Genomic DNA, 24,511 nt, shown 5'->3' on the forward strand with positions numbered 1-24,511 from the left:
CTGAAGACCCCCAGTCTACATTGAAATAAATTATTTTACATTACAGCGGGGGTTTTTATCATTCTTTGCAGACTGAAGCATTCTGTGTAACGTCTTCAAAGCCTTAAGGAGGTGAAGGAGTTTGCCGGGGAAACCAGGATGCTGTGACCCGTTCTGACCCGACTGACAGTCACTGGTTCTGCTGAAGAGATGGACTCACTGGATGAGCTCGGCCTTCCAGCCTCCACTGCAGAGAAGTTAGAAGTCCTGAACCAAAAACTGGAATCAGGAGCTGTTCAGAAATAAAGGACGTATAATTTTTTGAAAACATAATTAGCCTCTCTCTTCACATTATTCTTTCCTTCCATCAGGTGCTGTACTGTTTAAATATTAACTTTTAAATTCTCTGTGTTACTTTTTTAGCTGGATCTCCGAGGGACCTGATCTGCTGTCTGCAACATTTTATCCAAAATCCTCTCAAATCACCAAGCAGAGCAGCAGAGATGTTTTCAGACTGGGTGGAGAGAGAAGAGAGTCGTTCTGCTCACCAGCTCTTGATGACTGAAATATTTAGTAAGTATAATCTCATTCATCCATCCATTTTCTATACACCCTTGTCCCTCAGTGGGGTCAGGAGAGGTGCTGCTGCCTCTCCAGCTCACGTTCTGGGTGAGAGGCGGGGTCACCTGGACAGGTGGCCAGTCTGTCGCAGAATCTCATGTGCCTTTTATTTTATTCTACAATTTGTTAAAACATTGGATTAATATCCCATGGTAATGGAAGACAACTGTTCCTCATGAAAACCTTGCATTCCAATAAAATTGCTGCAATGTTAGCATTTCCACGGACCTAGCATAACCATTATATAGCTTTTTATTTTTGAATAAAATGCGAAAGTCCGCTGAAAGTCTAATGGACCTTACCAAGCTCCGCCCAGAAACGCCCCTCGAAAGTCCCACATGGCTGCATGTCTCACAAACAAAGCCTCGCGGTGCCTAGCTTCTATGTGTAAACATGGCGTCTTTCATTTCGACTGACTATCTGCAGAGTCGATTAGTTTAGCATTTCTGCCGGATTTTCAAAAAATATCAGCCACGACAATGGACAAGGGAACCAACAAGTTCATATCTTTTTTGGACGACATCAAGGTGTTTGAGCCACGCGATGCCTCCCTCCAACATTGTGCATGTCACAGCTAAATGCTACCGGTCGATGAGGAAAACAGCAGATCCTCAGACCCTCAGCATAAATATAGCTGTGGACAAGATCACTGATGGCTGTTGTTCTTGCAAGGCTGGGTAAATCAGGCATTCATGGTTTTGAGGATTACTTTTGAAATCACTGATTTCTGTTGTTGGCAAATGTTTGAGTATGCCTAGGCCTGATGCACTCGGTGCTAGCGTGGCTAACACGACTACAGTTTAGTAAAAAGCCTTTTCAGGTGAAATAAAATCTTTAATGTATGTCAGATACGGTACACATTGCATATTGATCTGTTCAGCTAACGTAAGACTAACTGACAGGCTTCAGGGTGTAGAAGTTGTATCGGTACTGCCATTATGCTGTACTTAGCTAAAAGGTTTTCATAATGGATGTGTTTATTATTGACTTTATTTTTTCATTCACTAAACACAAAGAAAGCAAAGCAATAATACTTACACCAGCAGACACTCCTTTGTTCTTATTGATCCTATGACGGTTGAGCTGCAAATGCTGTCGTGCACAAGCGTTAATCCAAGCAAGGCTTTCCGTTTCAGATTTTGGAAATCTGTTAAATTTAGTTCCACAAACACGATCAGGATACCTGACATCACCTGTACCGATACCCAACTGACAGTGGAGAACCATTCTTTTTCGAGTTCTGACACAAGAACTTTCTGCCAGTCTGCTAGTCCACAATGTACATTAGCATGTTTACTACTGTAGCTTGTGCTTGTGAGACGGTCACGCACGTGGTAGCTGCGCTGTGACGTTAAATGGTCCTTTGAGTTTCATTTGGACGTCGATCAAACGTAATCACCGGACGTTCAAGACAACGTTCAGCGGACGTGCTCCAAACATTAAATGCTAGCTGGGACATTAGATTAACAGTAAATACATAAATACTTCCTACTTTAGAAGGTGTGTTAGGGCTTTCTGCATGCTTATTTTGAAATGTTTATATATTTTATGGATTCATTCTTCAGTGGTCATTTATGCACCAGACATAGACTTGCAGCACAGGGGCGGTTCTAGACGGGGGGGCCAACGGCGTACCAAAGAAGTTATACTAAATAAATGTCCAGAAGTACCGAGACCATTTTTTCACCATCCACAGATTTTAATCTTTTCAATTTCCGCACTTAACCACCATGTATATTTCTTTTAAGTTTGTCTAAATCTTCCTCGAGCAGAATACCAACCACGTGATACTGAAAATTGTTGGCGAAACTAGAGTTTCGCCAACAATTTTCCTTTCACTCACCTTTTTGCAAATGTTATCAATCTGCATGCTTTTATTCAGATTTACTCTTTCATCAACATGTTTCCATCTCGCTTTTTTTTTTTTTACAAACTCCACCTACCGTAGTTTATTTCTCTAGAAACTAACTTAGATTCATGTTCATATCTTCCTGAATTTTTTTTACCTTAAATTCCTCATTTATCACTTTCCTCCTAACCACTCCATTTTCTTCATCTGAACTACCCTCTTCTAAACTTCTCTTAGTATTTTGGCTACCAGTCTCTCCATCATCTTTCATAATCTTCTCCTTACCTCTTCCTTTACCTGCCAGAGTCCATTCGTCAAAATCCATATCACCACCACCACCACCCCCATCTACCTTGGTTGTCGTCCCAATCCAGTCACACTCCAGTTTATGTCAACTACCAAAAACAACACAAACCAAACCCTTCCGCAGAAAGCGTTTCCATCCAACTGCATCGAGTCGGGTCTGCTGCTGTTCTTCGTATTTTCTTTTAATTGGCTGCTGGCAAAAAGCGTTAAGGAAGCATTACCGTCGCCTACTGGTATGGAGTGTAGTTCTTGAGAATTTCTCTTTTTACTTCACAATTGAAAAACAAATATTTTGTTTTCCACATAAAATTCAAAATGCTTGTTTATAATTGTAATGTGACAAAATATGGAAAATCCCAATGGGTATGAATACTTTTGCAAGACACTGTAAGTTGAAGGACACTTAATAGAACACTCCCAGATGCAAAGTTTGAGTTTAAAAAGAAAAAAAAAGATTATACAAAGAAAAAGCTGTTACAGCAGCAATTCCAAATATCTGAATTTCTATTCCAGCAACCACAATCTTCAAAAGCTCCTTTTTCCATCTGTGTTCTAAGTTTTTGTATGAGCAGATACACATGATTAACATGGGAGATTACATAGAAAATTTTAATATGAACAAAAATAGGGTTTCAGGAAGGAGGTGGTGTCAATGCTCCACTCTGCTGCAGTCATATATGGACTTTTTTTCTTACCTCTTCTTGTAATATTTCCCTCCATCTCGTGTCACACTTGTGGGAAGCTCCTCGGTCCAAGACTTGCCCACTGGTATAACCTTGACCAGTGCCAGGCAACTCCCTCTTTGCACCCTCTGCTTGCTATAAACTCAAGCAGCTGCATCCAAATAATCTGAAGGACAAGTTCTGCCTCCAGATTAGAGCATCTTTCCATATCAGACAGAGAGCTGACCTCTTCAGTTTCTTTGTGCTAAATAAACTTATAGTGATTTTTGCTTCCACACTTAGGCTTCATAACAGAAATCAAGATTTCAGCACACACAAAACAAACACATGCACTAAAACTATTTATTTGTATCATCTCAATACTGTGGAAGCCCTTTTCTGTCACTTTGATGGGAAAAGAGTTTTATTTCATAATTATGTGGTTTCTTATTATGACTTGGTTATCCTAATGAGATACTGTCTAATAATTATGACATGGCATTTCACTATGTGATATTGTCTATTATTTATGACTTAGCTATCTCATAGTGGGCCAGTGGCATACTGAGGAGATGGGTGAGACAAGTTCAGCTTGGTAGACAGAAATGGGTCTTGCTAATACAACTGAGTAATGAGTGGTTTTACAAATTGCAAATTTTGAAAGAATCCCATAATGTCAAATTAAGCCTCCAGACATTAGTCAGAAATAAGATTGGAAAAGAATCTTATTTCTAACTATGCATGATGATGCACATGCATAGTATTATGAGAAAGCCAAGCCATAAAATGAGATGGTAACTTTAATATGACCTAGGTATGTCACAATTATGAGATAAAAGTTCTTTTTGTCCACCAGATTGGCAGAAATGAGCTTCTATACAATAAACAAACAATAGTTTCACAAATAGATCCTGACTCTACAATTTACAGTGTTCAGTTATGAACACTGTAGAATCTAATGTTGAATTTAACATTTTTAAATGCACATTTAATTTCAAACAAGACAAGGGATATTTTGTCATTTTAAAGTAATTCTGCAGAGTTACATTTCTCAAAACAGTCTAATCTATTGCTGTACAAATATTTGGATTGATGACCAAAAGTTTTTATATTGCTCAGTATAGATTTGACATGACCACAACAAATTAGTGTAGCTGTCACAGTGTAACAGTTACTAAATAACTTCACTGACAGAGGGTTCACGATGCATCACAGGAAGTTCCAGTTTCTCACACTTTGTTACTCTCAGGGTTAGATGCTGAGCTATCTCATTGGGATCTGTGTAGAATGCTGCAGGAATATTCTGTTCAATAGAAAAATATCAAGTAAATGCACAATACAATACAAACTCTTAAAATGTCATTAAAAAGTTATGATTCACATAGAAAGAAAAGGAAAATGACATAATTTTTTACAAGAATTTCACTATCAAGAAAATAATCAGAGGTACATAATGTTGATAACGTTGAATAAGTCTTCTCGGTAAGTGTCACCCCTTTTCTTTTCAATGAAATGGTCGGAATGTGCTACTACAGTTATATAACCTAATTATATAACTGGTCAGGTTTAATTATAAAAATGTGCATTGAAAAAGATTAGGTGAAACACAAACTGAGAAATGTAATTTCACAGATTTGTGGTGTAAATCAGATATAATGGACAATATTTCCAATCTCCTGGTAGTTTGGGGAGGTGCTCAGGCACCTCTGCAATTTTAATTTCACTCCAGCAAAATGGCTTTACAGTTCAAACAAGAAGGCAGCTCCTCTGACCAGTTTGACATAAAGCAAGGAAAATCACTACACCAGCAGAACGTCCAGGGGTGCCAAGTCCAGTCCTTGAAAACTATTGTCCTGTAACTCTTAAGGTAGCTCTTGTGGACTCTTGTGATCATACAAGAGGCAAATACAACCCAAAAAAGATTTTTGTCCATATGTGAGCCATTTTTTTCATAGATTTTTCATATCTGCCTTGAAAAATTTAACTTTTTCAAGGCAGCCTGAAGAGGCTAATTCAGATCTTTTTACGCCAACAAAATCAGATTTGTGCTACTTCCGTGTGTTACTAAATCAGATATGTATCTGATAGTTTTCAAAGTGTCTGCAGTCAGAACAGTCATGCTGCATTTTAGTAGACTTTTACATTATTGATGTGAGGATGTGTATTAATTCTGTACCAGAAGAAGTCAGATGTTGTAAACCTGGACGTAAACAATGGCTGAATCAAGTAGTGTTGCTAATCAATGGATGGAAGTTCAATGCAAACTTCAATAGTCGATGGCATGTATTATGTGGCTCAACAGAATCATTTAAAAATAAGCATTTAAGGAAGCAGGCCTGGAGAAAAATGTTGATGCCTCCAAAAAAAAAATTGAAAATAATTTGACCTTAGAGACATGTTAAACTGAGATGTGTCCTATTAGTAGGATTACAGGTGTCTTCAAGCTTGAAGTCAGTTTGTCTAATAAAAGGGTTACAAGCATAAAAAGCCTTTCAAAGACAAAGTTGCAAAAGATGCAGAAAAGAAGTGAGCTTGTGGCTGCTATTAAAAGAGCGCAGTCATTTTGGAACACACATGGTCAGCCTCATCCTCATCCAGCCCCGTCAGCCTCATCCTCATCCTCATCCAGCCCCGTCAGCCTCATCCTCATCCAGCCCCGTCAGCCTCATCCTCATCCAGCCCCGTCAGCCTCATCCTCATCCTCAAAATAAACTTTTCCAAGGGAAAAGTTTACTTTGATTTAACATCCGACTGTGTAGAAGAATGCATGTGTGTCTTCTTATGTAGTGTATGTAAGCTTCTGGTTTCAACGATATTTTTCTTTTAGAGCACATACTGATATGGATGACATTGTGTTAAAGTCAGTCTCACTTTTCACCTGGACAGAAATACAATCTGGAGCAGCACCCGGTACGGACGTTTTGAGACCTAAAGCCTCCCAAAGTCAGAAGACACGCCTTGAACTTGACAGGGCTTTTTGGATTAAGTGAGTCTACTTTTTGTCACAAAAACAAGTACAAGTAGAGATACACACTGACTGATGATCACCTTGTGAGCTGCCTTGCAACCACTTCATACTTCCCAGCCTGTGAGAACCTGGCTTCTTTCTCCCAGTGTGACAAATCCCACTGAAGTAGACATATACAATTATTTTAAAATAGCTTAAGTGTAAGTAAAAAAAATTAAAATCTCATAACTGGGTCTGTTTCTTGTGGATGTGTTTGCATAAATATATTTGTGTGTTTGTGATGCTGAGAACAGACTAGTAGATCTCAACAAACTTGCAACTTCAAAAGTAGGTCTTGGTTCAAAAAAGGTTGGGCACCCCCAACCCGCTGTAAGGCATATAACAGTTTGTAAGGGTCTGCTCATGCTCTATTGTCACAATTCTTTCCTATATCCTATATCACAATATGATGCAAGTACCCACCTTAAGTTCTGTTATTGTATTTTCTCTGGTACTGAACTCTCGGAGCATGTAATCTTTTCCATCCTGAAATTTAAATAGTAAAAATAAATTTTCACTTAATATGTCCAATGAACATGAACATTAGTATATTGACTTTACTGCAAATATGACAAAATTCCAATTACTGCTTATAGATTGCATTCAGGTGATTCCATTGCTATTCCACAGCTGGTTCTAATGCAATATCCTATAATGAGTTACAGTGGGTCTCCAGGGTAGAGGGAGAATTCAATTAAAAAATGTGTTATCAATTCAGAAGAAGAATGAAATGTTGTTGCAACTCAAGATAAACAAGTTTCTTCAAAGACATGTTTTAGAAATAAAAATAATAACTAGAAGAATTTGCATTTCCTGTGAAAATGCCGTGTGAATGCTGAATGATTTTGGTGAAAATTATAGAAGCATCTAGTTCAGTGGTTCTTATCCTGGTTGGATCGAACCCCAGGGGTTCAGCGGAGCCTCTGCCGCGGAGGTAAAGACACACTTGTGTAAAGTCGTGATGACGCCCCGCTTTGCCGTCACTTGCTGCAGAGGATCACGTTACATTGCTTAGCCAATCAGAGGATCACGTTACATTGCTTAGCCAATCAGAGGATCACGTTACATTGCTTAGCCAATCAGAGGATCACGTTACATTGCTTAGCCAATCAGAGGATCACGTTACATTGCTTAGCCAATCAGAGGATCACGTTACATTGCTTAGCCAATCAGAGGATCACGTTACATTGCTTAGCCAATCAGAGCTGCAGAGGAAGGAGCTCCACTCTCAGCATGGATATATGCTGAGAGTATTTTAAAGAACTGTGAGAGTCTAGTTGGGTCACCCCTGGGTCTTGAATTTGGGGGGAAAAAAACATTTTATTTATCACTATAGAAGGGTTCAATGAATGCGCATATGAAACTGGTGGGTTAAAAAAGGTTAAGAACCACTGACTTAGAGCCAACTTCAGAAGTGTTGCAGATATCAAAAAAGTAGGCAAAAGCAGCAGAATAAAGCAAAATCATGTGAACGTATAGAGATAAAACTGCTGAAAAGGAGTAAAAACTTTCAATCAATGCAAGAATCCCACCCAAAGAGTATTAGAAATGAGTGCAGAACAGTGCTTACTAGCTAAACTGTAAGCGCCCTGCAGTTTATCAGGCAAAATTAGTTAAAAAGGTAAAAATAACTGACATACTATTGTTAACATCTAGTCTAGCACTAGCATGTTGACCTACAGTAACATATTCCATGCATTGTGAAAAAAACCAAAACAGTGCATATTGTTTAGACTGTCAAAATGCCAGAGAGTCTAACACAACCTCCAACTAAGCAATCTGGCAGATGACTCATCTCTCTACCCGCCTCTGCAGCAAATTAACCAATTTAAGGCCGACTTCAAACCAGCCCCGTCTGACCAGCCCAAATGGAATCACAGTTCTTGGGGTTCCAGGGAGCTGGGAGGGACCCAGGCTCAAAGTGCCAATGCAAAATTGACAGAACCCATGCAGGATTCAAACCTGTTTTTTCAGCATTGGTAATTTGGTTTACTGTGCGTCATACCTCAAATAGCCATACTTTAATTTTATTTGATTTCCATGTGTTTGATTTAATTGAAAAACTCTGAATCCACACTTTCGGAATCTGTAAATAACTCAAAACACCTCTGAGGAGACTTGTTTATGGCTTTGATACAGGGTCAGTCATTCTTCTGACCATTCTAACCAGGGACACAAAATTATTTTATTGAGAATACGTTCTTAATAAGGCAGATACCTGAAAATAGCAAAGGAACAAACATATCAGGACATAATAAGCACTAAATGATATTACATTCTCTCAGTAAGCACTTTATTTGGGGCGGTACATCAACTTACCTCATAATAAATTCGAGTATCATTTATTCTAATCAAGACGCCGTCCACACGCAGGAAGAAACGCTGCAATAAGAAGAAACTGGATGGCATCACTCTCTGTGCATTGGAAAAAAAAGGAAGAATGTTGCACATTTATTAGACTTCAGTAAATGTCCAACTGAAGCAATATATATTTGAAATCTACAGTAAAATTTTAGCTTTCTATCAGAACTACAAAACGTCAAGCCCCTTAACTTTTTCTACATTTTGTACATTATTTTACATCTCAAGAAATTTGATTATTATGAAAAGGTTCTATATATTTTTGTCACCGAGTGTGTGTGACAAAAATATATAGTGAAATGTTTTAAGCTTTTGTCTCTTGTAAATTTGTTGGTTATGCCTTATAAAAAAATGCAACCTCAAAATTCAACGTCTCAAATAGAATTTTACATAAAGTAAAAACAGGATATTTTCAACAAAAATGTCAGATTTCTGATAAGCATGTTTATTTCTACCTACTAAATTCTTTATAGGGCCTTTTTCTATAAAGGATTCTATGACATGGCATTGATGCAATTAGTCTGCAGCATAACTGAAGTGAAATTAACGCCCAGGCTAATTGCCTGCATACTGTAGTTGGGTCTGGTCTCTCTAATCTTCCTTTGTCAAATTCAGCTCAAGGCAGTTTGCTGGCAAATAAAGCACAGTAACACCATGATAATTTAAACAGTTTTTAGTACCTTTTGGTAAGCTCTACTGGAAACCTAAATCAGCAGAAGGAATCATAGAGCGATGTAAAATGACCTGGTAGATGGCTTTATTGATTGTGGACTTCAGGAAACAACCAAATGATATGGCACCCACAGTTACAAACCTCTGTGCTCCTGGTCAGTAACCCAACCAACTCATTATCCAAACACCATCTGGTTCATATCATCAGCAGAGTTGGCTCCTGTCACTTTCACCTGATCCTGCTCGTCTCTTCTAGGCGAAAGTCTCGTCCCTTTAAATGCACTGGTTTCCCGGTCATCCCTGCTGCAACCTCTACATTTGCACATTTAATTTTGTAAATAAACCTTTAAAAAGTCTCCTTGCCTGAGTTTATCTGCATGTGGGTCAGAAACGTCACTAAAACCATGAAGAACACTCTCAACCATTTGACCCAGCAGATCATCTCAAGGAAACTTTAGCCAAACAACACTCCCTAATTCAATCTCATGATGCAGTTCTGTGATCTCTCAGCAAGCAGCAGGAGGTTACAAGTCAGCATTTGGATTACCTGATCTCACTGTTCCAGTGGAGTGAGGCTGAGCACTCATCTGCTCCAAAAGATGGTGCAAACGCTCCAACAGTAGCTCAAAAGATAAGTTCAACCCACAAATTCAGAGCTCTGAATACAAATAAATTCTCTGGGGACAGTGGCAGTCACACGGGCTTTTTACTTCAGTGCTCTTTAGTCTTATACCGTTCGCTCCAATCATTTCCTCATGACGATTCTAAAATCTCTTTTATTTTGGGTCTCCTTACAGGTGTTATGTCGATCTGCGTTTCCCCATCAGATACGGTTCCCCCTGCATCTCCTCGCCGCTCCGGTGGCAAAATACGCGCGTGCTTGTTATGACTGCGTAACAAGCACGCAATTGTTCACCGCACTTATCTAGAGAACACCGTGAAAGCTCAAACAACGTGTTTTGGCAAAGATGTCACACTTTTTTCATGTTTTTGCAACTCTATCTATCTATCTATCTATCTATCTATCTATCTATCTATCCACTTTATTTTGGTAAATTGTCAACTTTAAACAGGAAACAAAACAAAAATCAATATACAAACCCATAATTTACCAAAAAAAGGAATAGGCTGAAGCCAAAGCTTATACTTGCCGACCCTATTTATATACTTAACAGCCTACCAAGATATCTTCACAATACATATATACATCTACATAAAGTAAGATTTTATCGTTTTACATGTTAAGGCTCTTGTAAAGCTCACCAAGAAAGGACATCATTTGAAATCATCATTCAATTCACTCCACAAGTGAAACATCTAGACTTTATCTGGCTCTTCTCTTTTGTATGTTCAAATATAAACAAACCTCGCAAATTATTTATTCTGTCTTAGCATAAATAATTTCTGAATACCAGAAGGAAGAGTTTTTTTCAGTGCTTTATACATTATTTCCAATATTTTTATATGTACAATATCTTTAAACTTTAAAGTATTACTTTGAATAAAAAGTTTTAGTTGGTTCACAATATCCCACTTTATTAATAAGCCTTATAGCTTTTTTTGCAACTTAGCTAACATATCAATGGTTGTTTTACTTGCATAAAGAAGAACATATAATATACAGTCATGGCCAAAAGTTTTGAGAATGATTCAAATATTAATATTTACAAAGTCTACTGCTTCAGTTTTTATAATGGCAATTTGCATAAACTCCAGAATGTTATAAAGAGTGATCAGCAATTAATTGCAAAGTCAATATTTCCCTAGAAAATAAACTTTCTCCCCCAAAACACATTTCAACTTCATTGCAGCCTTAAAAGGACCAGCTAACATAGTTTCAGTGATTGCTCCATTAACACAGCTGTGGGTGTTGATGAGGACAGGGCTGGAGATCAATCTGTCATGATTAAGTAAGAATGACACCACCGGACACTAAAAAGAGGCTGGTGCTTGGCATCATTGTTTCTCTTCTGTGAACCATGGTTATCTCTAAAGGAACATGTGCAGTCATCATTGCACTGCACAAAAATGGCCTAACAGGGAAGAGCAGCTAGAAAGATTCACCTCAGTCAACAATCTATGGCATCAAGAACTTCAAGGAGAGAGGCTCCATTGTTGCCAAAAAAGCTCCAGGGCACCCAAGAAAGACCAGCAACCGCCAGGACCGTCTCTTAAAAGTGTTTCAGCTGCGGGATCGGGCTACCAGCAGTGCAGAGCTTGGTCAGGAATGGCAGCAGGCAGGTGTGAGTGCATCTGCACGCACTGTGAGGCGGAGACTCTTGGAGCAAGACCTGGTCTCAAGGAGGGCAGCAAAGAAGCAACTTTTCTCCAGGAAAAACTTCAGGGACAGACTGATACTCTGCAAAAGGTACAAGGAGTGGACTGCTGAGGACTGGGGTGAAGTCATTTTCTCTGATGAATCCCCTTTCCGATTGTTTGGGACATCTGGAAAACAGCTTGTTCGGAGAAGACGAGGTGAGCGCTACCACCAGTCTTGTCTCATGCCAACTGTAAAGCATCCTGAAACCATTCATGTTGCTTCTCAGCCAAGGGAGTCGGCTCTCTCACAGTCTGGCCTAAAAACACAGCCATGAATAAAGAATGGGTACCAGAATGTCCTCTGACAGAGAGCAACTTCTCCCAACCGTCCAAGAGCAGTTTGGTGATGAACAATGCCTTTTCCAGCATGATGGAGCACCTGGCCATAAAGCAAAGGTGAGAACTAACTGGCTCAGGGAACAAAACATAGAGATTTTGGGTCCATGGCCTGGAAACTCCCCAGATCTTAATCCCATTGAAAACTTGTGGTCAATCATCAAGAGACGGGTGGACAAACAAAAACCTAGAAATTCTGACAAAATGCAAGCATTGATTGTGCAAGAATGGACTGCTATCAGTCAGGATTTGGTCCAGAAGGTGATTGAGAGCATGCCAGGGAGAATTGCAGAGGTCCTGAAGAAGAGGGGTCAACACTGAAAATATTGACTTGCTGCATTAACTCATTCTTACTGTCAATTAAAGCTTTTGTTACTCATAATATGATTGCAATTGTATTTCTGTATGTGACGAAAACATCTGACATGCACACATGAAAACCAGAGGGCAGCAGATCATGAGAAAATATAATATTTGTGTCATTCTCAAAACTTTTGGCCATGACTGTACAAGCCTTTAACATTTATTAAATCTTCTATTTCAAACAATATTCCAATATTTTTTGCAACTTTATTTCCAATACATTCAATAAAAGGCTTCCAACTGAGTTTATAATCCCTAAAAATTTTGTCTCATAAATTCTTTCAATTTCAACTCCATTTATGCATAACTTTACATTATTAAAGATCTGATTACCAGAATTTAGTTTTTCCTTTGTTTAATGATAACTTATTGTAATCAAACCATGTTTTTAACTCAGTTAATTCTGTTTCTACTGTTTTTATTATCTCATCCATATTTTTCCAGAAAAAAAAAATTGTATCATCAGCAAACATTATAAACTTCAAAATACTGGATACTCCAAAAATATCATTTAAATAAAGTATAAATAATTTAGGTCCTAGTATTGAGCCTTGAGGAAAACCACATTTTACAATTTCAATTTGTGACTTTGTGTTATTAATTTGTATATATTGCAATCTATTACTCAAGTAACTCTTTAACCACTGATATGCAACCCCCTGTAGGCCATACAGTTCACATTTTCCTAATAGTCGTACATGGTCAATAGTATCAAATGCCTTACATAGGTCAATAATACTGTATTAAGCCTCTGGTCAACTGTTGCAGCAATGGGTTCCACAAATTCCATCACAGCTAAAGTTGTGGAGCAGTTATTTCTGAAGCCGTACTGGTGCTCATTCAATATATTATTTTTGCTAAGAAAGGAGTCTAGCCGTTTTATGAATATTTTTTCCTAAATGTTTGAAAATTGTGGTAGCAATGATATTGGCCTGTAATTTGTTAATATTTGCTTGTCACCATTTTTATAGACTGGAAAAACCTTTGCTATCTTCATTTTGTCAGGAAAAAATTATCTGCTACAAATACAGGTGAGAGGTTTAATAATACTATAAATTACCTCTTTCATGATAGCCATATCAGTATCATTACAATCTTTCGATTTCTTAATTTTTTTATTTTTTAACTACGTCTATTGTGTTTTCCATCTCTAACTATTCTGTCCTCACACAGTCATACTGGACTGAGCTAGACAGATAGCAAACACAAAAAACTCCAAACGTCGAACTGCAGTACGTCTGACCTTTAATCGTTTTTGGTAAAACTGAAAAATAAGCATAAAGATACATATATGAACAGCTTGCACGTCTCAAGTACACACATTACTACATGAATTTTAACACATAGTGCCACGAAGGCTGGACACGTTTAACAAGGTTAAAGACGACACAACTTAAATACCAGACAAACTTATGTCAAACAACCTTTGAGTACAATAACACTACTTACGGACAAAGATACTCGAGGCTTGAAGAAAGATTCAGACGAAGTCGCTCTGCCACGTTGCAGGCCGAAAACGCTACAGACTGAATTTTAACCGAAACAAAACCTAACTTAAATCCTGCCACAAGGGGGTAGTAAAACAACAGAAAATAAGATGCCAAGAAAACTTAGTGTTACAATACACTCCCCGTCTGGTATATTAGTAAATATACCACTCTTTATTCAAACATTTGTGGCAGTCTCAGACAAAAGTACTATTACATCACTAACAGGTCTAAGATATGTTTTAACAGTACCTTGTTTCACAATGTTAACCTCAACTTTTCTCACTCTGTTGTCCCCATTGGGAATGGCCTTGACCACAATACCATTAGGCCATTCATTGCGTTTTACTTGATTATCTTTCAAAAGAACATCACCCTGTTTGACATTTTGCCTTTCTCCGTTCCACTTTTGCCTTATCTGCAGTGTTTGAAGATACTCGTCTCCATCTTTTCCAAAAGCAATCCGCAAGACCTTGAACTTGCCGCCACTGGGCCTTATAAAGGTCTTTGAGATCAAAGTCTCCAGGTGGTGTTGGAACGGCACCAGCTTTCTGCGTTAGAAGCATTGTGGGCGAGAGAACTTCAGGTGTTTCAGGATCATTTGAAACAGAAACTAAGGGTCTGGCCTTCATTATGGCCATGACCTCTGCCATGAGGGTGACCAAAACCTCATGTGTGAGGCGGGTGGTTGAGTTTTGCAATAACAAGCCATCAAGAATGCGTCGAACGAGTCCAATCATTCTCTCCCAGACTCCTCCCATGTGAGATGAATGTGGGGCGTTGAAAGTCCAGGTGCAGCTTTTGTCCCGTAGATAACTTGTGATCTCTGGGTCTTGTGCATTGATTTGCAACTCCTTACATGCACCAATGAAGTTTGTCCCTTGGTCTGAGCGCAAGTGTTTGACAGGTCCTCTGATTGAGAGGAAACGACGCAAGGCATTTATGAAACTTGAAGTTGACATTGCCTCTATGACCTCTATATGCACGGCCCTGGTACTGAGACAGGTGAATATTACCGCCCACCTTTTACATTCAGTGTTATTTGCCCTTGTGCGAAGAGACTTGACATTCCAAGGCCCAAAAACGTCGAGGCCTACATGAGTGAAAGGTGGGTCAACTGAAAGTCTGTCAGAGGGCAAACTAGCCATCTTCTGCACTTCTAGGCGGCCTCTAAGTTTCCTACAGGTTACACATTTGTGAAGGGTGCTGGAAATTAGTCTCTTGCCACCAATAATCCATAATCCTGCTGAGCGCAGAGCACCTTCAGTGAACTGTCTGCTTTGATGAGCTACTTGGTTGTGGTAATGTCGAACTAAAAGAACGGCAACATGATGATTACCAGGGATTATCACAGATGTTTCTCCACATCTGAAAGATCTGCTGCTTGTAAGCGTCCACTGACCTTTAACAACCCACAATCAATAATAGGGTTGAGTTTTCCAAGAGGACTGCATGAGGGGATGTCTGTTCCTCTTTTAAGACTTTCAAACTCCTCTTTGTAAGTCTCAGTTTGAACACACTGAATGATTGTTGTTTTTGCTTGTGAGATTTCTGCAGTATTGGCAAAATCGCAGCTGTGCCAACCTTTACATGTGCTTGAAGCTTTCGAGAATGACTTAGCAACATGAATAAGAGATTTGATTGCTCTCACCAAAGACTTCCAGCTTGAAAAGTGTGCAAACCTATGGGATCTGAGCTCTTTTTCCTCTGCCTTTGTTGCTAGGGAAATTACTTGAGGACGAATTTCAACATCCGTTGAAGGCTGCACAAGGTCAAAAGTCTCTTTGTTCTGTCCTGGATCTCTTGGCTCAGTGTCTGACAGTGTGAGGAACCGAGGTCCAGAGAGCCAGGTGGTTTTTTGCAGTTGGGTTGCTAATACAGCTCTAGTCCCATGATCTGCAGGGTTCTGGTCAGTAGTGACAAAATGCCACTGGTCTGGTTTGGTAGACTTACGAATCTGAGCAACTCTGTTGGCCACATATACGTAGAATCTGCGGGTGTCATTGCGGATGTAGCCTAAAACTATTCGGCTGTCTGTATAGAAGTTCACTGCATGAAACTTAATGTCACTTTCATGTATGATCAGTTGAGACAGTTCCACTGCTAATACAGCTGCACATAACTAAGCGTGGGATAGTGTGGGCAGCTGATGGTGCCCATGATGAACCCAACATGACATTGGTGACCAGTGTCAATGACCCTGAGGTATGCTGCAGCTGCTATTACTGTTGTTGAAGCATCTGAGAAAATGCATAGTTCTGTTCTCTGAGCCTGCGATACTGAAACTTCAACAAATGGCCTGTGGATTTGAAGGTGTTCAAGAGCGGTAAGTGAATCAGACCACCTTAGCCACTCTGCCACTTGGTCTGCTGGTAAAGGCTCATCCCAATCTTGCTGTCCAGCAGTTAACTTTCTGTACAATGCCTTTCCTTGAATTGTAACTGGGGCAGCAAATCCAAGGGGATCGTAGAGGCTGTTGACAACAGAAAGTATTCCTCTGCGAGTGAAAGGTTTGTTGTCCTTAGCAACTCGAAATGTGAAGCAGTCATTTTCCAGGTTCCAGCTCACCCCAAGACTTCGCTGAAGAGGGAGAGGGTCAACATCCAAATCCAAATCTTTGAGGTCCGCTGCTCTTTCTTCTAGAGGAAATGTATTCATCACTTGACTGACTTTTGAGGCTATTTTGTGAAGCCTTATATTTGACTCTGCCATCATGTTCCTTGCTTGTGTTAAGAGTCCAATGGCTTCCTTTTCGCTGTCCACTGAAGCCAGTCCATCATCTACATAGAAGTTGCGGACGACAAACTGCTTTGTGATAGAGCCATACTCTTCTTCCCCAAGTTCAGCTGCTCGTCTGAGACCATAGATTGCAATAGCTGGGGAAAGACTGTTGCCAAAAACCGGCACCTTCATGCGAAACTCCATGATTTCTTTGCTGAGGTCATTATCTTGGAACCATAGAAACCGAAGATAATTTCTGTGGCTTTCTTTGACTCTGAAGCAGTAAAACATCTGCTCAACATCTAGAGTAACTGCAACTTGTTTTTGCCTAAAGCGCAGTAGAACACTGAGCAGTGTGTTGTTTAAGTCAGGTCCCCTAAGTAGAATGTCATTTAATGAAACATCCTTGTACGAGGTGCTTGAGTCAAACAACTCGTATTTTCCCTGGTTTGTGGGGGTGGTACACTCCAAATGTTGGTAGGTACCAGCATTCTTCTTCTGGTTTGAGTGGTGGTGCCTCTTCAGCCTGGTCATTATCAAAGATTTTCTGCATAAATTCAATGAATTGTTCTTTCATGTCTTTTCTTTTCTCTAGTGTCCGTAACAGAACAGTAAGACGCTTCAAAGCCTGTTCTCTGTTGTTGGGAAGTAGAGGACGTGGTGTACGAAATGGTAGTGGTGCCACCCAGTGATTTTCATTATCCATATAAACCTCTCTGTCCATGATTTCAATAAAGATCTCGTCTTCGATAGACAAGGCTGTTTTGTCATCATCCGGGTTCTTTTGGAACACATTAAGCCCCAGACTGTCAGTTAGTTTGACTGCAGCTGTTTGTGTGATGTCCAATGAGTGGTCTATAGTTTGCTGAATGGGATCACTGAACTTGTCTTTTATTTGTATTGCACCAGGACAAGGTTCAAGAAAAGAAATGCGGCCATTGTTTAGCACATTTGTTTTGTAGACGTTCACCTTTGTTTTTTTGTGTGCCCCTCCAAGGCACACCTCACCTACGATGACCCAGCCCAAATCTAGCCGCTGGGCATAAGGTGTGTTGTGTGGACCATTGTACTGTTCACGTACTTTGTGGACACTCAGGATATCTCTCCCTAGCAAGAGAAGGATGGGCGTTTCTGGCTCAATCGGTGGTATTTCACCTGCAATAGGAGCTAGATGAGGGAAATGTTGCACAATGTCAGGCGTAGGAATTTCTGAACGATCATCTGGCATAGTATTACATTCTAAAAGAGATGGGAGAGCTACATGAATCTTTCCATCCAGAGACGTGACAACAAAATCGTGAGCTTTCCTTCCTGTAGCCTCTTTAATTCCCCCACACATCCTCAGAGTAAAAGTGGTGGAGACTGCATCAATGCCAAACATGTCAAAGAAGGCTGACTTCGCAAGAGATCGGTTACTTTGGTAATCTAAAACCACATACATCCTTTGGGCTTTGTTGGGATCGTTAACAGGATACATGTTCACTAATGAGATTTTTGAACAGGATCTGAGTCCATGAGATGCGTCACAAATCTCTGTACATTTTAAAGTGACCTCCAGTGATGGACTATTTTCTTGCTCCCCGCCTTGCTCTTGCTGTGTTGCTTCTACTTCTGTAACCCAAGGAGCAGGACCAGGATGTAAAGCTGTAAGGTGCTTGTCGCTGTTGCATTCTTTGCACTTCACAGAAACTTTAGTCTTTGGCCAAGTGCTTAGTAGATGCGCAACAACGAAAACAAATGGAGTTTTCTTTTAGATAAGCTTTTCTCTCATCTAAGTGCTTCATTCTAAAACCACGACACTTTTCTAAGGGATGTGGCTTACTGTGTATCGGGCACCTCTCAGCTGGTTCCTCTAGTTTCTTTTCTGATACACTGTTGATGACTCCAGGTGCGACTGCAACTTCAGTTTTTCTCACTGACACTGTTTTGTAAGGGTTGTTGTGTCTTAACGGTTTCTCTGACTTTACATGAGTCATTACATTACATGTAGAAAACATAAAACTCAGATCATTACGGGTTTTCGCTTGACTACAAATTAAACTTATAAAATATCTGAAGGGTGGAAAGGGAACATTATGTTCTTCCTTGTACTTAGAACCTTGTGTAATCCAGCGTTCTTGTAAGGCATAGGGAAGCTTTTCCACAATTGGGTTAACCCCTCTGGCTGTGTCAAGATAAGCTAAACCTGGTAATTTTCCACCTGACTTAGCTGACTGAACCTCCATTAAAATATCTCCCAGTTCTCCAAGACGCTGATTGTCTTTGTTGGATATTTTTGGAAAAGTCTCTAGCTTTAGCAGAAGTGCATTTTCTATAATCTCAGGGGAACCATATGTATCATCTAGCCTTTGCCACACCATAGCAACACCTGATGATGGATTGTGGACATGGACTGACCTGATACGCATGGCTTGAGGAGATAAGTTTGGACTTAGCCACTTTATCAGAAGGTCAAGTTCTTCTCGTGCTGTTAAGTTGAGCTCTCTAGTGATGTCTTGGAAAGATGTTTTCCAGGCCCAGTAGTTTTCTGGACGGTCATCAAATTTTAGCAGCCCAGAGCTTACTATCTCTCTTCTGACGAGGTATTTGGTGAGAGCCGTTACTTGTGCTGGTTCACACGGATAATCTCTGAAACTGGATGCGTGCGACATTGGTGGAGGAAGATAAGATGGGTAGTCTCCGTTTTGTGCACCAGTCATTTCTTCATCTTCAATGCAGAACTTAGGTAAACAAGGCTTTTCGTTATGAATTGGGAACCACGAAGTTGGGTCAGGATGAACTCGTTCTGCACTTATGGGCATGGCAGGTGATTCTTGTGAGACCGGAGCTTGCTGCTGAGCATTTGGTGTCACGTAGTGTGCCTGCACATACTCATTTGTGCGTTGAGTGCGATCCTCAGGGTAGATCTGGGTTCTTTCTTCAAGAGAATCCACCTCTGATGCTGCTGCGGATTCATAGACTGCAGCTTCTGCTGAGGCTGCTTTTGCACTCCTGTTGACTTTTAGGACGTACAGATTTGCTTCCAACTCTGCTTTGCGCTGTTCTGCTTCAGCTATCATTTTCTGATTTTCAGCTTCAATGCGGGCTTTTTCTTTCATCATCTCCGCTTCTTGAGCTGCATACTTGGCTTCTACCAGGGCTGCCTGTGCTTTAGCTTTTGCTTTGGTAGCTGCTGCACTGGCTGAGGACTTACTTGATCTCCCAGATGACTTGGACGATGCAACTTGAGACAAGACTTCAAAGTCTGCTTGCCTTCGTTGCTCCATGATGTCCTTATCTTGATTGCAGTGTGTGGTCGACGACAGTGAATCTGTTCCCAGCCGGCTGTGTAACTGTCCTTTTACTATTCTGTCCTCACACAGTCATACTGGACTGAGCTAGACAGATAGCAAACACAAAAAACTCCAAACGTCGAACTGCAGTACGTCTGACCTTTAATCGTTTTTGGTAAAACTGAAAAATAAGCATAAAGATACATATATGAACAGCTTGCACGTCTCAAGTACACACATTACTACATGAATTTTAACACATAGTGCCACGAAGGCTGGACACGTTTAACAAGGTTAAAGACGACACAACTTAAATACCAGACAAACTTATGTCAAACAACCTTTGAGTACAATAACACTACTTACGGACAAAGATACTCGAGGCTTGAAGAAAGATTCAGACAAAGTCGCTCTGCCACGTTGCAGGCCGAAAACGCTACAAACTGAATTTTAACCGAAACAAAACCTAACTTAAATCCTGCCACAAGGGGGTAGTAAAACAACAGAAAATAAGATGCCAAGAAAACTTAGTGTTACAATACACTAACCATTGGCAATTCATTTACTAAATTAGGACCAATATTAAGAAAATACTTAATAAAGACTTCAACAATATCCTTTTTTCTTCCCACTGTGGTGTTGTTATATTTAATACATATTGGGAAATTTCTGTCTTTAATATTTTTCATAATACTAACTATTAATTATATTCCAAGTAACCTTAATATCATTGCTGTATTTTTGCAGTAGTGTATCATAATAATTCTGTTTTTGCTTTCTCAGCACTCATGTTAACTTATTTTTTATATATTTTTCTTCTTTTTCCTGAGTTGGGCACCTAATGAAATCCATATACGACTTGTTTTTCTTTTTACATGCTTTCTCCAAACTCTTTGTCATTCAGGGAGTCAATCTATTTTTTGATGTTGGTTTAAATTATTTAAGGGGACAATAATGATTATAAATTCTTACAAATATTTCCAAAAATGTATTGTATAACTCAGTGTTTTTCAACCATTTTTGAGTCAAGGTACACTGTTTTAATTGAAAAAATCCCGAGGCACACCACCAACTAAAAATGGAAATAAAGATACTCTGTGGCCGCCTATATATAGTAATTCTCATCAAAGTCTGAATAGGAATCAAATAAACACTAAAATGTATTTTTATCACATTTTACATTTCTTATTTCAAATTGCACTTAACATGTCCACTTCAAAAATACACCTGAACAGCCACAACACTGTGGTGTTAAATTTAAAGAAGTTGTAGAAAACGTCAAACTGTTTTACAAACTAATCCACAAGCATCTTATAGCCGGAATAAAGAAAATAATTCTTATTCTGAAAGAAGCAATAATATTTGGGAAACATTTCACTTCATAATCACTGTTACAATATGAAGAGTTGCATGTACAAAATGTCAATATCTGTATATTTTACCCAGCTAGTGTGAAACCTGTGCATGTTTGGATGAAAACAGCTGATTTACTGGCAGAAATTGAAGAAAGACAAAGCTCTTCCTCAACAGCTCACAGTCTGTCTCTGGTTTTAGTTTTTATAGTAACCAGACTTGAGAAGCTCACTTCACACAGACATGTTGTGGGAAATGGACTCATGTTCTTTCCAACTACTGCTGAGCTTCACTGTCTTTTCCATCACTGTCATCACAGTCTTTCTAGATTCAGTGCTCTCACCGCTACCTGTAACATTCATGCATCACTAATTCTAGTTTTAATGTAAAATGCTCTGTACCTACTGCCATCTAGTGGTAAGAACATTACATGATTACGACGCTAGTCATCACTACAGCAGATACTCGAAGATGTCATTATTTGCAGACAATTCATTTTCAAAAAATCTTTTAAAACCAATTACCGTATTTTTCGGACTATAGAGCGCACCATACTAGCACCCTCAATTAAAAAAAATAAAATAAAATAAAAACTGGAAGCTGCTCTCGGTTTTTTATTAGGACCCAGCAGAGGGCTGCGTCCTAATAAATCTGCTGGACGCAGCCCTCCGTCTCCAAAGCCGAACCATGGTTTCGTTCACACCGAGCTTAAGTGCAGCGGCTCTATTTCCCTCCTGTAGTGCCAGATCGACAGCCCTCGACTTAATAGCTGCATGATATGAGTTTGAAAACATTTCTCTGTCGTGCCTGCTGCTAGCATGTGCTTGTTCTAAATGAAAATTAGCCGTTCTTCTTTGATTTACAATTTTGACTTCTAATGATTCACTTCCTGCTAGAGAGCCCCCTGGTGGTTGAAGAAAAATCCACATAAAAGCCACAGCGGGCTACAATCCGCATGGTTCAAAGTTAAGGAAAAAAGTAGCAGCTGTTAGTCCGAAAAATACGGTACCGTAGTGAAATTGAATAATTTCCACGGCACACCTGACGATCACTCACGGCACACTAGTGTGCCGCGGAACAGTGGTTGAAAAACACTGGTATAACTCATTAACGTCAAAATAAACATTTTGCCAATTATAGTTTAATAATTCTACTTTCATTTCTTCCACAGCTTCAGGTGATTTTACTCTAAATTAGTAATTTGCTTTGTCATATGTAAATAAAACTGATTACTAATATCCAACATAGTAAACACTGGCAAATGATCAGTTATATCTGTGACCAACAATCCACTTTTTGTTTTCACATTGAATTTATTTTTAAAAATATTATCAATCAATGACACACTCTTTGGTTATTCATGTAGGACTTAAGATTAAGGGATAGAAACCTAAACCAAACCCTGCATTTATAAATTCTGTTTTAGTATGCTCATTATATTTCAACAAATCAATGTTAAAATCGCCACAAATAAAAGTAAACTTTTCATTGTGCCTTTCATACATCTCTAATATTTTCTTACTAAACTCATCTATGGATGAGCCAGGAGTTCGATAAACACAACTAACATATGCCCAGGTATATTACCCTCAATTTTAACACACATGCATTCTATCAAATTATTAACTGAAAATCTAATTTTATCAATGACCGTACATCTCAATCCAGACCTAACGAACAGTGCAACACCACCTCCCCTTTTGTTTAATCTATTCTGAATAAATGTTTGATATCCATCCAGCCTCAGCCTGGAACAATGGCATGCTTAAAAGCGTGTTTTCTTCATACACTGAATGAGTCTATTAAAGACAAATTGGCTCCTCTGGATGAGCCTACACTTTAAATGAGTTGATAACACTTACTGCTTGATAACCATTTCAGAGAGAGAAGAGGTCAGAGAAATGACAGGCTCACGGTTAAAACCACTTCAGCACCCGTTTAGAAAGCACATCCGCAAGTCTGGTCATTACATCGCATCCTGTCCTGTTCGCAAAGTTTTTCCATTCTGACATTCTAACCGACGGACCAAAGGTGTATCACAGGCTCATCCCGTTTTTAGCTTCCGGCCATTCTACATTTAAATAATTATTCTGTTCCCCTTTAGCTCTTCTCGATTCAGGCTGCAAACAAAATCTTATTGATAAATCATTTTTTGAGCAAGATCGAAACAGCCAGACTTCCCCTTTTAATGTGTTTGCTTTAAGTGGTGAAGCTCTGCCTAAGATACAGTAACTCATGGACCCAAGCCACTCCAACTTACAGTGTCAGGAAATCACCAGGAGACTATTTCTTTTTTTGTTTTTCCTACATTCCAGTCCACTGTTTTATTAGGTTCTAGCTGGCTTCAACACCATAATCCACACATCAACTGGTCTACTAATTGCCTGTCTTCCCGTCTACAGTCCGGTGTTGCTCCTTGTCCTGCAGCTGCAGAAGATTCTGAGTTCATCGATCTGTCTCTAATCCCTGAGGAATATCACGACTTCCAGCAGGTATTTAATAAACACAAAGCGCTATTCCTACCACCTCATTGTCCATACGATACTAGGGGTGATGAGGATGAGATGGTTGGCAAAGGGGCTTCTACCGAGAGCCCCTTTGCCAACCAGCCATCTGTACAACATTTCCGAACTGGAGTGTCGAGCCATGGAGAAGTACATCAGTAAATCCCTAGCAGCAGGTATCAAAAGACACTCGTCGTCACCATAAGGGGCAGGGTTTTTCTTTGTGGCTAAGAAGGATGGCTCCCTCTGACATTGCATCGACTACAGGGGATTAAAACCACATTTCTGAAAAAACAAATATCCACTTCCACTTATTTCATTTGCTTTTGAACCCGTACAAGAAGCAACAATCTTTTCTAAGCTAAATCTCCACAATGCTTACCATCTCATCCGTATTCAAAGGAGATGAATGGAAAACGGCTTTCAAAATGCCTGTTGGACATTTCAAATATCTTATGCCGTTTAGTCTCTCTAATTTTGCTTCAGTCTTCCAGGTCCTCATGAATAATGTCCTCAGTGATTTTTTGGAACATTTTTGTTTTCATCTATTTGGATGACATCCTGATTTACTCCTGGAAAATTGAGGACCACCACAGACACATCCATCTCATTCTCCAGCGCCTATTAGAGAACCGTCTCTTTGTTAAGGCTGAGAAATTTCATAAAACAGCAATCTCCTTTCTTGGCTACATTCTTGAG

General features: G+C 39.5%; 1 protein-coding gene across 6 annotated transcripts in view; it reads right to left on the reverse strand.

The window, feature by feature from the left end:
• Positions 1-3,766: 3,766 nt before the first annotated feature.
• tiprl (TIP41, TOR signaling pathway regulator-like (S. cerevisiae)) overlaps positions 3,767-24,511 on the reverse strand; it is a 33,214-nt gene continuing 12,469 nt past the window's right edge. For 4 of the 6 annotated variants that reach the window (XM_081615761.1, XM_017308536.2, XM_081615760.1 and 1 more), the window contains 3 exons: positions 8,744-8,839; positions 6,848-6,910; positions 3,767-4,720 (listed from right to left, as the gene is read on the reverse strand). In XM_081615761.1, the coding sequence (XP_081471887.1) occupies positions 4,592-4,720; positions 6,848-6,910; positions 8,744-8,839 (288 nt within the window). In that variant the 3' untranslated portion in view covers positions 3,767-4,591. Of the gene's footprint in view, positions 4,721-6,465; positions 6,753-6,847; positions 6,911-8,743; positions 8,840-24,511 lie in introns of all 6 variants that reach the window. The other 2 variants (XM_008428656.3, XR_001777254.2) reach the window with 2 other exon arrangements.

The sequence above is a fragment of the Poecilia reticulata genome, chromosome 14 (genome assembly GCF_904066995.2).
Source record: "Poecilia reticulata chromosome 14, P_reticulata-male-v2, whole genome shotgun sequence".
In the NCBI taxonomy this organism is placed as follows: domain Eukaryota; kingdom Metazoa; phylum Chordata; class Actinopteri; order Cyprinodontiformes; family Poeciliidae; genus Poecilia; species Poecilia reticulata.